Source organism: Xiphophorus couchianus, chromosome 23 (assembly GCF_001444195.1).
Source record: "Xiphophorus couchianus chromosome 23, X_couchianus-1.0, whole genome shotgun sequence".
In the NCBI taxonomy this organism is placed as follows: Eukaryota; Metazoa; Chordata; class Actinopteri; order Cyprinodontiformes; family Poeciliidae; genus Xiphophorus; species Xiphophorus couchianus.
In genome coordinates, this window is record NC_040250.1 from 17620309 (window position 1) to 17635052 (window position 14744).

General features: G+C 39.0%; 1 protein-coding gene across 2 annotated transcripts; it reads left to right on the forward strand.

The window, feature by feature from the left end:
• Nucleotides 1–262: 262 nt before the first annotated feature.
• simc1 (SUMO interacting motifs containing 1) lies at nucleotides 263–14742 on the forward strand. Of its 2 annotated transcripts, none has more exons than XM_028008412.1 (10): nucleotides 263–803; nucleotides 4951–6210; nucleotides 7079–7326; nucleotides 7425–7518; nucleotides 7694–7854; nucleotides 9616–9708; nucleotides 9805–9936; nucleotides 10184–10340; nucleotides 12112–12196; nucleotides 14273–14742. In XM_028008412.1, exons 1-10 carry the CDS (start codon nucleotides 648–650, stop codon nucleotides 14482–14484), a joined length of 2598 nt encoding a protein of 865 aa, XP_027864213.1. In that variant the 5' UTR covers nucleotides 263–647; the 3' UTR covers nucleotides 14485–14742. The 2 variants fall into 2 exon arrangements, with proteins under 2 accessions (XP_027864213.1, XP_027864214.1); XM_028008413.1 differs by lacking the exon at nucleotides 263–803 and adding an exon at nucleotides 844–916 and having other exon boundaries at nucleotides 5927–6210.
• Nucleotides 14743–14744: the final 2 nt, after the last annotated feature.

Sequence of the window (14744 nt, forward strand, 5' to 3'; positions counted from 1 at the left end):
ACCGTTACAAAAATAAAACTACAGCATTTAAAGCGTGGTTACATTAAACAAAAAATAACTGCACTCCCTTGGCCTTTACAATGATATTTTATTTTACTAATGGGTAAATATTTAATGATTTTTGAGGTCTTAAATATGAATTGATAATGTTTCTAGGCCTGGTGTTATGTATACCTTCACTGGGTGGAAGGCTGACAAAAGCAGGGTATGCCTTTGCATTCCTGTACAGCAGGTGGAGGTAGCTGCAACTACAAAGCTTTATTTGATGCGCCATACAAATAAAGAGGAAAAAAATGACGGAGGAAAACAAGGAAGCGGTAAAACGATACCTATCATTTTCTTGCTGCTGTTGTGAGATTACAGCTTGATCAAACGTTTTGAGGTGGTTTATTTGAACGCTACACATGGCCGACAACATTATGAGTGTGGCGTGTAATTCTAACCAGGAAATGCTAACAGTTTGACGCCTCGGCAGAGAAGTTGTCATGTGTTTTGTGAAAAACGTGATGGGCATTTTCCCCATTCACGATAGATCGTCTTTGTTCGGGACAGTGCCAGCTACCGCGGCTCTGCATGACAAGGTGAAGCTTGCGTGAGCGGCGGCCCTCCTGCTCTAGTAGACCTTCTGCTCCGTGTGAAGGCGCTGGATGACGGGGCAGATGGAAGAAGTGATCTCCCTCAGCTCAGACGACTCCGATCTGGAGATTGTCGGCTCTTACGGTGGCTTCACTAAGTCCAAGCCCCCGCCGCCGCTGTCAGAGGTTCGAGTGGATGTCGAAGCTGTAAACGTCAACATCCCCCGGGTAAGCTAACGTCGAAAGTTGTTGCTGTAGAAACTAGGGCGCGGAACCTTTAAACTAATATTGCATAATATTGCAGCTTTAAAAAAAAATCACACGCCACCGGTGCTCAATGGGTAAGAACTTATCTATAGCGCAATACATGTTCTTAATTTCTAAAAAGAAATGTGCGTACTTCTTTGTCTTAGGTCACAAAGTGCTAAAGTTAAAAGCTGAAATTTGCATAACAGCACATATTGTAACTCGTTTGTCTGTCGAAGCACATTGTTTGAATTAGCAGGCTTGTTTTATTATATACAGTGCAGGAGTTTACATCTCCCCTGTATTTAGCTCTATTCCACCCATCTTCCTATTAATGCTGTGGAATGCTTTTCTGTCCTATTGCAGAAAAGCATGCCACAGCATGGAGCTTCTACCACCATGTTTCACCAGTGGCGCAAAAAGTGGGTATGCACTGTATGGAACACATAGAGGGGGCGCAAAAACAGACTTTTTTTTTTTCTAGTCAGCATTTTAAGTGCTTAACAGCTGTTTGTGTATGAAATGATCAATAACAGAGGAACAGCACTGATTAGGCGCCACCCCCGTCACATACAGGTAGCTTGGGCAGAGTCCCTGAGAACGTGCCGAGGCGCGTTTTTTTTTTTTTTTCCTTTTAAATGGGAATTGTAGTAATGCACTCAACAACAGGGAGCTAAAGATGGGGCGGCACGTAAGAGGGGGAAGGAGAAAGATGTTGGAGAGACGAAGAAAAGCTTTTCAAAGTGGTTTAAAGACAGTAGGTAAGTAATGTCAGTGTATCAACAAGAGAGTTGTAAATATTCAGGTTAGCTTAAGCTAGCCCAAAATGACAGGTGGTTGTTGTTGTCCAATCTAGGACGGGATTTATTCCGTATGGGCTCTTTGCACCTGCCGCGCTGACGTCACAACCGCATGCGCAAATGCGGCTCTCTTTTTTCCGCGTTGAGTTACCATGACAGCTAGAAAAGACAAAGTCGTATTTCAGACGCAAATAAAACAATACTATGAACATTGCTGTCTTCCTAATATAATGGGCTTTTAAGGTTTTATGGATTTCCAAACGATCCTGAATTAAGAAGACGGTGGCTTGTAAATATTCGTCGCTACCAGTTAAAGCTAACGCCGCACAGCAAAGTTTACAGCCTTCACTTCACTCCGGATCAACTTCTTCAGCCTAAAGCAGAAGGTAAAGGAGCCTCCTGTGTTATTTCCATGGAATCACTTCTGTATTCAGCCCGAAAGAGAGTTTATGGGAACGAGAGAGCAGACCAGAGCCAGACAGCCGAGCTACTGATCCGCCTGTACACACTGCTGTAAACACCGTCCTGCTTCACAAGAAACATGCAAAACTAATAAAGCGAAATAACACGGAGACCTTAAGGAACACGGCCATATTTTTCTAAAAGCAACAACTTTGAACCTGAACAGTCAGCTGAACTAGAACTCCGACACCAGAGCTGCTCTACTGTTAAGCTATGGGCTTGTTGTTCCTCAGGCTTCAGAAGCAAAAAGCCTGAACCGTAAAATCCCCCGTTGCTTGGTCTCTGACACTAACGACAATAAACCACGTAATATACTTGAACACAAGATAAAAACATTGTCCGTTAGAATGGATGAAAAATGTTTAGATACTTAAATAGCATGTTTTTACAAAAAAAATGTCTAGCATAAGCTAAAGCCAATGTTAGCCACAAAGTTTAAAGAAAGTAAAACTCACCTTCCCCGAACGCGGAAGCTGCGGTGCAAAGAGCCCATTGCTATAAATGTCTGATAGACACACCTACATCTCAACAATAAGTGTAAAAATAATTACCAAAATAAAACACAGGGAATAGTAAGGACAGCTAAATTGTCGTTGCGGGACCTAAATAGGACCCTCCCCTTGCGCAACCCTCATGAACTGACGCTGTTGTCACCAGACGGACACTGCGCAGCCGTGGTGAGCTGCTATCAACCCGTGTCTTTTTAAAATGTCTTAAAATGTCTTTTTAAAATATTATTGATACTTTAATTAAAGATGAGTTGTACAAGTTTATGTCGTGTGGGGGGGGGGGGGTGATGACATGTTTGTATATACCTCAGAAAGTATGTAGTTGCGCCCCTGTGTTTCACCATTGTGTGTTCAGGGTGATGTACAGTACTAGTGCTCCTCCACACATACTGTTTTTTCCCCCCAAAAGCCTTAAAGCTCCTTCTTTCACATGTTTGTTGTGGCCAGTCCCTACATGTTTTGTGGGAACTCTATCCACCTTATTCCTGGCAGGCTTATTGCGGAAACGATTATGGGTCTTACTTCCGGCGCCCACCGGAAGTAGCAGTATTCCATGGGGGAATTCTTCTGCCATTATCGAAGAGCACACATGTTCAGTCTGAAAGCAGGATTTTATGTATTTTGTTCTCAAAACTTTTAATACTTTTGCTTACATTTTTACTTTGAGGGCAGAACTTCATGTCTTTCTTCTCAAAACTTGTAATGATTGTTCCCAAACTTCTCCTGGCGCTCACCTTCAGCCTCTACTCGGAGCAAATCTTCACTTGTGAAATTCTCTGCTAGCTTGGTGGAAATTTCCTGCTATAATCCAAGAGCGCACATTTTCAGTTTGAGAGCAGGATTTCAGGTGTTTTGTTCTCAAAACTTCTAATACTTTTGCTTACATGCTCATTTTGAAAGGAGGACTTCATGCCTTTCTTATCAAGACTTGTACTCAAAACTTCTCCTCAGGCTCACACTTAGTCTCTGCTAGTTCACAAAACATGGAACTGCCTTTTTGGCAGAGACGCCTAGTGACCTCTCAGCCAATAGAATGAAAGCCTTGTGCTTGAGTGTGTTTCTTTCATTCTAGCCTGTGTTCCTGTGTGGCTACTATCGATTGTAGCAGAAACCTCAGCACTGCCGGATAATTTTGTTCATATTGACGGACTATTGACGTGAGATCTCGGGGAATAACGTTTAACAAGGAAAATGGACACATTACTGTTTATGTTTTGTGAATAGAATATTACTATACTGTATTTATGTCCACGGGCAAAATGCCAGCTAATATTACCTACAGTGCGTTGGTGTCATACCGGGGTTCAGCCAACGCAATGAAGGCTAACCAAGATTTTATAAATCTTAAAAAGTTTTAATTATCCCCTAACATTGATTGTGGCAAAGACTCTTATTTGTATGTAATTCTTTCACTCTGTCTAAAGCAGGGGTGCCCAAAGTCGGTCCGGGCCCTCGAGGACCGACTTTGGGCACCCCTGGTCTAAAGTAAGATAGCTCCCGTTTTTATTTTGAAGGTTTCATAAAGACACGATGTGAGGACGAAGTGGGAAATGTCCGAGCAGATACTAAGTGTGAGCTGGAGGAGAGGTTTTCAGTACAAGCGTTACAAGTTTTGAGAAGAAAGACATGAAGTCTTTCAGTGCAGGTAACTGTTGTGTTGTTCGTGGCTGCACTCAAATAATCAGACCAAGTTTAGTTTGTGGCTGCAGCAAGTGTGTTTTGAACGTGCTCCCAACACAAAAGCGGTAGTTTTCATCACCTACCGACTGATAAGGAAATAAAAAGAGTTTGGCTAAAAATTCTAAACCTTAAAAGAGAACCCAAAAGGCTTTATGTGTGCTCGTTTCATTGTGTGGATAAAAAGCCAACCGAAGAAAACCCGCATTTGAGTCAACTGAGTCAGTGAAGTAGCTAAATATGATAGTGCGGGTTATTTGAGGTCATTTCTTCAGGTCACCATCCCACCCCGCATTAGCTGTAGGTAGCGGTAAAACAATATTACTACATTTAAGCTGTAATAGCTGGTGTTCCCAGATATTTTATAGCCTAAAACCTCAGATGAAAGCCGGTTAGCGAGTTGCTAATATGTAAACAAATAGCGGTTCCGGTTTGCGGCGGAAGTCGTGCCTATATATCATGCAAAGACTCAAGGGGACTAGGAATAAGGTTGATTTACCAAATAGGTGACTGCACTGGACACTGGGGTTTATTTAGAAGAGACTAAAAGGGGCTATATATATAAGAGGGGTACATATTTATCACATATCTGTTATTTCATTTGCCCATCTTGTCTTTCTTTTCTGTCACACTTTCAAGTATTTTGCTCATTTTGGTGACATTTCCCCTCTTTTTCCTCAGCATTACATTGACCTCACTGATCCAAGATGGGCTTGTCCAGAGCTCAAGCTGCGCCCAAGGTTTAACATCCCAGGCTCCCCTGTTGTAGACTTGACTGCAAATGAGACAAAGGAGACAAAGCCGGAGACAAAGAGCTCCCTTGCCTTGACTGAGACAAGAGTGACAAAACCAGAAATAAAGGGCTGCTTTGAAATTGGTGACAGTCAGTTCAACCAAAGTATTGTGAATAAAAATAATGTCTTAAATGGCCAAGGTTTTAAGCTACAAGAAAGCTCTTCCGGACACTCCCACATCTTCCCTCTACAGCAGGACTGTAGCACCCAAAGTCCAAAGCAGAGACGGTTGAATTCTCCGATGCAACCACAGAAGCAAAACCTTGCAAAACAACCCTCTCAGGATGCACCTGATGTGGAACCAGATCAATTGCCTTTTATCGAATCACATATCAAGAATCTGAAAACATCAGGCAGTTGTGTTCAGCTAATCAACGATTCTCCACAGATGTCACTTTGTTTTAAACCAAACAATCGCTTTGAAGCACAAGAATCTGCTACTAGTTCAGAAATATTTTCTTCTACATTATATGTTTCCCTCACAGAATCTACTGTCCCTAAGTGTCTTCCTATCATGTTGAAATCTACAACAAAAGAACATGAAAACCCCCAGGAATATACAAGCAACCTGTTGCAAGCTCAAGCAACGCAGGACCTGCAAATTCCAACTGACTGTCCTAATGCGGGACATGATGATGCAAACTTAAAGCAGCACAAAACTATAGAAAATAAATTAGATGGCTTTCATTCATCTGACATGATTCCATCATCAACTTCATATCAAGATAAAACACAAAAAGAAGCTATTTGCTCCAATTTGGAAAAGCTGGATTTATATCCAGAATCTGGACAAAGATCTCCCTCCGATCATCCTTCCTCTCATTCATCTCAAAGTTCTAAAGCTGACTCTGTTTCATACCCAGGTTCCAGTCCTCTCAATCATACAAACCAAGGTTGCCAATCACCCAGGTCTCCCTACACTCCTACTGAAAAGACGTGTGAATGGGAGCTGGAGTCACAGACTTATGAAGAGAATACCGGAGGTGATAGTCCGATATCCTTGCCTTGGCAAGGAGAAAGTGATAGAGAAGACACGAATGAAGAGAGCAGATGTTGCACAAATTTCCGAGAGGCCAGTAGAGAGGATCGTAGACATGTGTGCCCAATCACTCTTAAGAAATTAATGTCTGGACACCATCAAGCCCTGGTAGGAAACACCATGTTTATGCTTTATTTTCTGTAGCTCTCACAGCTTCTTTATACAGATGCAAACAAATACGTTGGCTGCTTGTTAAAGATGTAGAAAGTTTTAAAATAATTTCTTATTTTATTCCAGTACCATATTCTTACAATGATTTTGTTGAAAACAAAGACAACCTTTAATTTGAGTTCATTAATTCAGTAGGAACCAAATCACATATTGAAGCACTTTAAATAAAATCTCAAGTAGCCAATTATTGGTTTCAAAATAAATCCCTTTATGATCAGTGTAACTGAAGTGTTTCTGTAATTCATACTTTTTAAGTTCGTCAGTGTTTTGATGAACTTATGCATGGCTTTTTGCTTCCTGCCGGAGAATTATCCGTTCTCCATGCTGAGTTCTTGATGTATGAGGTTACAGAAGAGTCAGAGAGTTGAATTCATGAATTCCATTTGTTAATAACAAAATACAGCTGGTCCAAAATGACCTACTACCTCTAAGAGCTAACAGACAAATGGCGACCAGCAACAGTTGGTAACTTCTTTTGTTGGCCTCTGTCTAAGCTACGCCCCAAAGAGGGCGTTCCCTAGTGTGTCATTTTTTCTAAGCAGAGCTATCATTTGCATTTCCTTACATGTCATTTCTTGTAGGTTTAGCTTAGCTTTAGCTAAGCAACTAGCTAAAAGAGATAGAAGGAAAACACAGAATTATTTATTCTCAACATTCCCTTGATTGTAAGAATGGCATTTCTCTTTGTCACCTGCCACCAGTCGGAATGGACGCAAGTTTATTTTCTTATCACAAACACAGTGGACAGGGTAGCTTAAAAAGAAGATGAAACAAAGTAATTCTTTTTAAAATGTTTCTTTCATAGATCGATAAAGATAATGTAAGCCCTAAAGCTCCTGAGGTGCTGTGTCGTCAGAGCCTGAGTCTGGTCTATAGTACAATCGAGGAGAACTACCCAGAAGGCACTTTGCAGCTGCTGTCTGACCTACTGCAGCCTGGTTTCTATCCTCCCAAAGATATAACCACCCACCTTCTTCGTGGTATCCTGCTTGACCCACATTGTCCCCATCATCTCAGCTTGCAGGCTTATAATCTTCTTATGAGGACTCAGAGGTCAGAGGCACAAGAAACATTATTTTTCAAAACATGTCATAGCTTTGTGTCAGAATTTTACTCCCAGCCTTTGATTTAAATGTGCTTTTGTATTCCAGACACCACCGGGCTAATAGATCCTCTGTTCCTTGGGATTGGGAGTTGCTTACCTCGGTTATGTCCAATCAGCTTGAGCAGAGCAAGCAACAATATGTGAGAATGTGTAGTCCCTTAATATCACAGAGCAAAAAGAAGTGTTTGTAACATTCTATAATAAATTAATCTCAGATTTCATATTTATGTTGAAATAGATTGTACTATTTGGTTGATATTTCTAATATGAAGTAAAAAATAAGCAGGTGTTTTTGTTGCCTTCTTTCACTGTTAGGATGGCAAAAAGGAAAATCAATGGGACATTATCTGCCTGCTTTTGGAGTACTGTGTGCAGACTTTAGAGGATGACTTCACTGCCAGATGCTCTTCATCTTCCCTCAGCCATTCCATTGCAAAGGCAACTCTGTCATGTGATCGGCAGTTTTCTCGGGTCAGGTAAGATGAACAAGCCGAGGTCTGCATTTTACAAAGGAGTAGCCTCTGCCTTAAGCATTTCTACTTCTGCTGCTGTTTTCACAACTAAGCAGCTGAAATGTTTACGGTGCAGTAAGAACTGCCCAGAGGGCACATTACAGCCATTGTGTTAACTACTGCAGCCTGATTACCATCATCCCAAACATAAAACCATCCAAGTACTTACTTAGGGTAAGTCTATCATCTTAGCCTTTGTGACGATGTGATCTATTTACTTTGCTGCATCGCTTCCCTTTGGATGCATTGGCAAAAGAAAACAGACAAGTAGAGTTACCAAAATATTTCCTTAGCCCATATTTGGAGTTCCTGAGCTGTCTCACAAACATCAAAAGACAGGATTAAGTGGGAGTGTTTTGAGGAAATGTGCGCAGACAAGCACAGGTACTTTAGTACTTTCGAGAAGTATTGTTTCCCCAGTACAGGCAACAGAATGGAAAAATTAAAAGCATGCACACACAGTATGCAGTTTTATATAATTTTTGTACATCAAATTTAGAGCTGCACAAAAAATCACAGTAATAAGGTTTGTCATATCACAATCGCAAAGGACTGCTTAGATGTAATATTTGGTTGGATATGATTTTCCCCATGCCATACATTCACATTCTATATGGTAACAATATTTATGGGGAACTGGATGGAAACTCACAGAAAATAAATTATGAGAAACGGAAAGAGTTGGGGAAATGTGAGTTTATCTCATGATCACGACATTATGCAATAGTATCTGTGTTACATGTTTTACTTATCAATTTACTTCTCTTTATCAAATTCCAGAAAGTAAGAGTTGTCTGTTTATGAAAACTACAGTATACGTGGTGTAATGTAATGCCTGGGCTGTGAAATTCAATTCTAGTGATTTGAATGCTATAAATTACATTTTGGCTGATGGCCAATATCTAATACAGTTGTTATGGTTCAGTTTTCCTTTTACTCTCTCCAATGAAAAAAAGGATAATGCACCTTAAAAAATAAACCAAATTTATTCTTAAAAATATGTAGAAAGTCTATCTTAGAACTTTTTCAAATGTAACAGTTTTAAAAGCGTTTTAAGAGAACTTGTTTTACCATTGCTAACTTAAAATAGTTCCCATTGGTTACATCGCCCAACTTCCTCCTCAGAAAGCATAAATTAGATGAAATAAATCATGCCAGTAAAAGAGCAAGGTCATTGCAACACTGGATTACAGCCGGAACATATATTTTTACTGACATACGCCAGCATCAGCTAGTGTATTTGTTACAATGGGATCCCATTAAAAGAGCTTGAGAAGCAATGGGTTAATGTTGTCTTTTTAGACTTTATTGATTCTGCGTTGCGTAAGATCTAACTCTCTTTTGATGCAATGTACTCTTCACTCACAATATTTTCAGTTTAATTTAAATGTAAATTTCCAAATTGAAAACCTTTTTGTTTTGTACTTTTATTACTACATAAAAGTACAAAACAGAGCAACATTCAAATGTATGAATGTTGCTCATTCATACATTTGAATGAGCAAGTGAGAGAAACTGTAAATCGGTGGAAGTAAAGGATGCAAATCTAATTTATTTTCACTTTGTTTAAAAAAAACAGACAATTGCATGATTAGGAAGCAACCACATTTTTAAATGTGTTTTCTATATATATATATATATATATATATATATATTGGCAGTGTTGGTTTTTAAATTTATTTGGATAATCTTAAAATGTCTGTTTTGGCTTTTTCTTCTCAACAGAGATGTTATCAAGTGGCTGTTTTGTGTCATTATGAAAACAACCGAAAATGAAGACAGCAAAGAAGGAATCAAAATTAAGGATGAGCAAATAAGGTACAAAAACAAAACCTTAAATAAAAACCTGTTGTTGTTTCACTCTTCTCTAGCTTTCTGCACACTTATGTTCTGGCTGCACCTTGTCCCCTGCAGAATAGTGTCCGTTTTCCAAAGGATGCTGTCTCTGGCCCTGGAGGTTGACCGTTCTCCTGCTCTGAACTCTGCCAAGCTTTCCCATGAGCTCTTCCATATGGTTCTCAGCCACATGCCTCTAAGAGCACACAGGTGACAAGCAGGCAAAGAATGCTTAGGACTACCATAAATTCATAACTACAGGGAATGCTAAAATTAAACGAAGAAGTTTTTTTTTTTATTTCATCATTTTCCTTTTACATTATGAATGCTCAGAAAAGTAATACGTTCTAATTCAAATATGCAGATGAATGCACTGAATCATCTGAATTGTTTTGCAACCATACTTGCACAGGGACTGGTTCCCAGTTTTTCAGACTTTTCTGTTGGTGATATGCAGGATGTTGTTGTTGGAGAGCCTGCAGAGTAAGCTGCTGAGCTGTAAGCTGTTGGAACAGTTGCTGGACTATGCATGCCCAGAGAAAGTCTCTATTCCCATGTCGCTTAAGCTGCTGCTTCACTTTCTGAAGAACTGCACTCTGGCTGCAGACCCAACGGTGAATATCATGCTTGTGTATTTTCTTCTGTTATCATAATGACTTAATACTGTTTGCAAATTTCATTACTAATAGTAGAACTTAATTTCACACAATGCAACTTTCAGAGAGCTCTAAGATTTGTAAAAGACACTAAGAGATTTCTGTTTCACAATTGAGAGACTGGAGATCACAAAACTGCAGCTGCCGGGATCACAGAGTACAGGATTTTTGAAACCAACTGAAGCCACCTGAACACATTAAACTCTCTTGGAAACTCTTTAGGAGGGGAGATTTAAGCACGCCAGCTGGCGGTAGAAATAAAGAATATTGGGCGTGCTGTGGTGACGTAGGGGATGGCGTGACCCACGTTTGGAGGCCTTGAGTCCTCGACGCGGCTGTCGCGGGTTGGATTCCTGGACCCACCGCCGATATTTGCCGCATGTCTTCTTTCCCCTTTCCTGTCAGCCTACTTTCATATCAGGGACACTAGAGTCCACAAAAGACCCCCTGGAGGGGAGAGAAAAAAAAGAATATTCCCAGAGTTCAGAGAGACTACATTTTTCTTTTCATACCCTCTTAAAACAAAAGAGATGCAATATAATTACTTAATGGAATATCATTTAGCTCACAGCTGAATTTCTCCAATGAAAATTGCATTTGGTTAGTATTGACTGTGTTTTCTGAAGTACTTGTGTTGAGAAACATTTATTCTTTTATGTAGGGATGTTTGTTTTTGAACATGTTTTAGTATTGGATTTATTCTTAAAATATTTGTTTCTATTTTAGCAGACAGCAATATATTGGTTAGGGTGAAAAAGATTGTGTTAAACAATTTAGCTCTAATTGGAAAATGTTTCATCCATAAATGTGGATTCCTTAAAACTAAGCTCTACCTGAACCACTGTCAAAACTACTTGTCTTTATTCTGTAAATTTATAACATTTACATTTTTAAAGTCCTTTACCTCACTTTTAAAATGTTTACATGTTTTGTTAATTTTATAAACCTTCATTATTTATTTTAAATGTATATCTCTTAATACTTTTGCAGGTGTTTGCCTTTTTTTGTTTATCATTAATGTGTGTTTTGCTCAATCTAAAACTAGGATAATATATGATATATCCCTGTTTTGAGTTCGTTTACAAGTAGCAGGGGTCTCAAACTCCAGGCCTCGAGGGCCACAGTCCTGCAGTTTTTAGATGTGCCACAGGTACAAAACACTGGAATGAAATGACTTAATGACTTCCTCCTTGTGTAGATCAGTTTTCCAGAGCCTTAATGACCTAATTATTCTGTTCAGGTGTGGTGCAGCAGAGGCACATCTAAAAATTGCAGGACTGCGGCCCTCGAGGACTGGAGTTTGAGACCCCTGAAGTAGAGTAAAAAAACATCACCTCTCATTGGTTGTCAGCAATGTGTTTGCACTTCAGTTGCTAATCTGTTCACAAAACCCACTGCCTCCATTTACAACTCAAAACATTTGTCTGACAGCAACTGAGTGTAGTTTGTTTCACCTTATCCCCATCAAACTAACTATTTTTCGTGCGAACTCACCCAAGTAGAGCAGACTGTTGCAGACTTGTACTGACTGTTCATTGTGAGAAAAGTTGGGCAGAAGAAATGGTGTACTGCCTTTTCAGCTATGTTTTTCTACGTGGATTCAAACAAGAACGTGTAAGTCTTATCGAGTGAGTTGAGTTATTAGATTTGGGTAAAGAGAAAACCAACCAAATGAAGATGGCAAAACAAGTAAATCTCTATAAAGCTAAAACATCAATATGTTTTCCAGGATGGCTTGGAACGCTGGCGAAAGTGGGAAGAGTTGATCCATCTTCTCTGGATGTTACTGCTCAGCTATAGCAAAGCAATGAAAGGTGAGCTGGTAGAAAAAGGCCTCAACAGCAAATGTTGCAGAATACTGCACTGTATAGTATGAGATCTTATAAATTTAAAAAGAACTTTACTTGTGGTGTTGGTGAGGAGTATTTCTCTGAGTGGTGAAATAAATGTTTTCTTCCCCAAAACAAAAGTTAGCTAGTATTATTTTGGATAATTAAACTATCTATTTGTACAAAGTCTGTGTTAATAGAATTTAAACCTGCAGGTTCACTGTGTTTCAAACAATGTTTGAAATGTATGTCCTTCTAACATAATACAGTCTTCTCAAATGCTTTTGTAACATAAAAGGGATCTGTTGGAACGTCAGTTTCATTACTGAAAAGTAGAGTTGGTATTTAAATACATCAAAAAATTAAACATCTGTCAGATCTTTTGGGTTAACTTAAACACATTCAAATGTGACCTCTGAAGTGTTATATAACACTAATTATGTTGTAATTGAGACACCTATCAGACTGTGGGATCTAATAGGCAGAAGCAGACATTTTGTTCTTAAATTTAGAGTATGGATTTGAGTGAGTTTGTCTGGGGCCAGATCATGATGGTTGGGGATCATGAACGGCCAGTTTGGAGGAGCTCCAGAACACTAGCTTGTGTATGCTGGTCCAAGTTTGCAGTAGTCAGTATCAATCAAAAATGTTCCAGGGAACTAACAGTGGTCAAATGGTCAGATCATTGGCTGCTGAGAACAAAGACTTACCTTTGTAGTCTGATCCAAATTGCCAGAGAGGTTTATGCTGATTCTGATAGAAAGGTGTCAGCGTACAAGATCATCATGGGTTATTGTGTTTAAATTCACTTACTGTTTTGCTCACTTTCAGCAGGAAAATGTGCCTCTGCTACCAAGCATAAATGGTTCAGTAACAATTTTATGAGAGCATGTTTAACTACAAATTCCCCTGACGTCAGTCTAATAGAACATCTGTGGGACGTGGTGAACGAACAAGTATCGACCTCGGAGCCCCATCTTGCATTTTACAGGACTTGAAATGATCTGCTGCTGACCGCTTGGTCAGCGCAGATACCGCAGCACATCATTATGGGTCTAATGAGTCCATATCTTGACAGATCACTGCTGTTATAGCAGCATAAGAAAAACCAGAACACCATTAGCCAGTTGATCACAATGTTATACCTGATCAGTGTATTTCCTTTTCCTGCTCTCACCTTTATTGCCCACATTTTCCTTCCTGTTACAGTTGCAATTAAATTAAGTTGTAGAAGTATGCATGTGGTATATTGTTATGACATAGCTATTCTTGGTCTTTATGTGCATTTGTTTAGTGTTTTTTACTTTTTTACTCAGTTATCTGTAATAAAATTTTGCAATGCCAAGTGGTTTGTTATATATTCACATGTAAACTGCAATGTTTGTTCCTGGTGAATGCACTCTAATTTATATATGCTAAAGTTACTATTTTGCTGCTAATTTTACCACTTTTCTGAATATTGATTGTATTAAGGAACCAACTGGTCATGGTCACTAAACAATTATGTGCTCTTAGTTTGAAGAAGTCAAATAATATTACTTTTTACAAACTTAATTTTAGATATTTAGAAGTCTTAAAAGACTAGGTCAAAAAGTATATTTTACTGTTTTATATTTGTATACTTAATAAAGAATTGGGGATACATAAAATTAGGTTGATGTCGGTATTAACATTTGGTAGAACATTTAAGAAAAACATTTTTCATTTGAAATCGTAATCAGCCAAAACTGGAATGGGCAGGTGAAAAAAAAACAACCATAAATCAGTATCGAGCATAAAAAACTTAATCAGGGTATTCTGCCCTTGATGCAGGAAAGCAAGCGGTCAAATTACATTTTCCTAAACAATCAGCCTGACTTCCATTTAATAGTTAATTTTTGCAAAAACTATTACCTAAATAATGTATGTTCTGATTGCCTGTGTATTTCCCATAATATACCGACAGCTGATTAACAGCTGTATCTAAAATTAAAATTCTATATCATTTATTCACAACTTCTGTCCTTCAACCTCTTGCTTTACTTTATTCCCTACTCACACGTTGTCATCTGTCGTCTACAGGCTGTCTGACCAGCTCTCTCTTTGAGCAAATTGGCAAAGAGGCCACATTAGTTTACAAACCAGACGACATGGTGTCAAAGTCTGCTGTTCAAGAAGCAGTGAATGCTTTCCTGTCCCGATCCCAAGAGGACATCGGTGAAGCCTTACCTCTTCATGTGGAAGAGTCCCTAACTTATCTTCAGGATCACCTGTTAGATGTCTGTCAGTGTTGATTTTGAAAGAAAAGAGACTTTCACTTGTTTTATTCATCAGATGATTTGAGAAGCATATTGTAATTTATAATTGATTTTTTGCGTGCGTGTTCATTTGCACAGTTGTTTGTTTTAAAGTTGTGACTTACTTAAAATTAAAATGTTAATTTATTCTGTTAATCAGGAAGTTATTTACGAGTTCAGTTTTCTGTTTATGCCACACTACCTTCACACAGAGCTTTTGAATAAAGTGGTCCTTCAGGTATATTTGTAAATTTATT

Bases quoted from the DNA above. Each gene is read 5' to 3' on its own strand.
- simc1 (XM_028008412.1), top strand. From the start codon at position 648: ATGACGGGGCAGATGGAAGAAGTGATCTCCCTCAGCTCAGACGACTCC. The intron at 6,211-7,078 runs GTAGGAAACACC...TTTCTTTCATAG, and splicing joins CTGGACACCATCAAGCCCTG to ATCGATAAAGATAATGTAAG. The intron at 9,709-9,804 runs GTACAAAAACAA...TGTCCCCTGCAG, and splicing joins ATTAAGGATGAGCAAATAAG to AATAGTGTCCGTTTTCCAAA.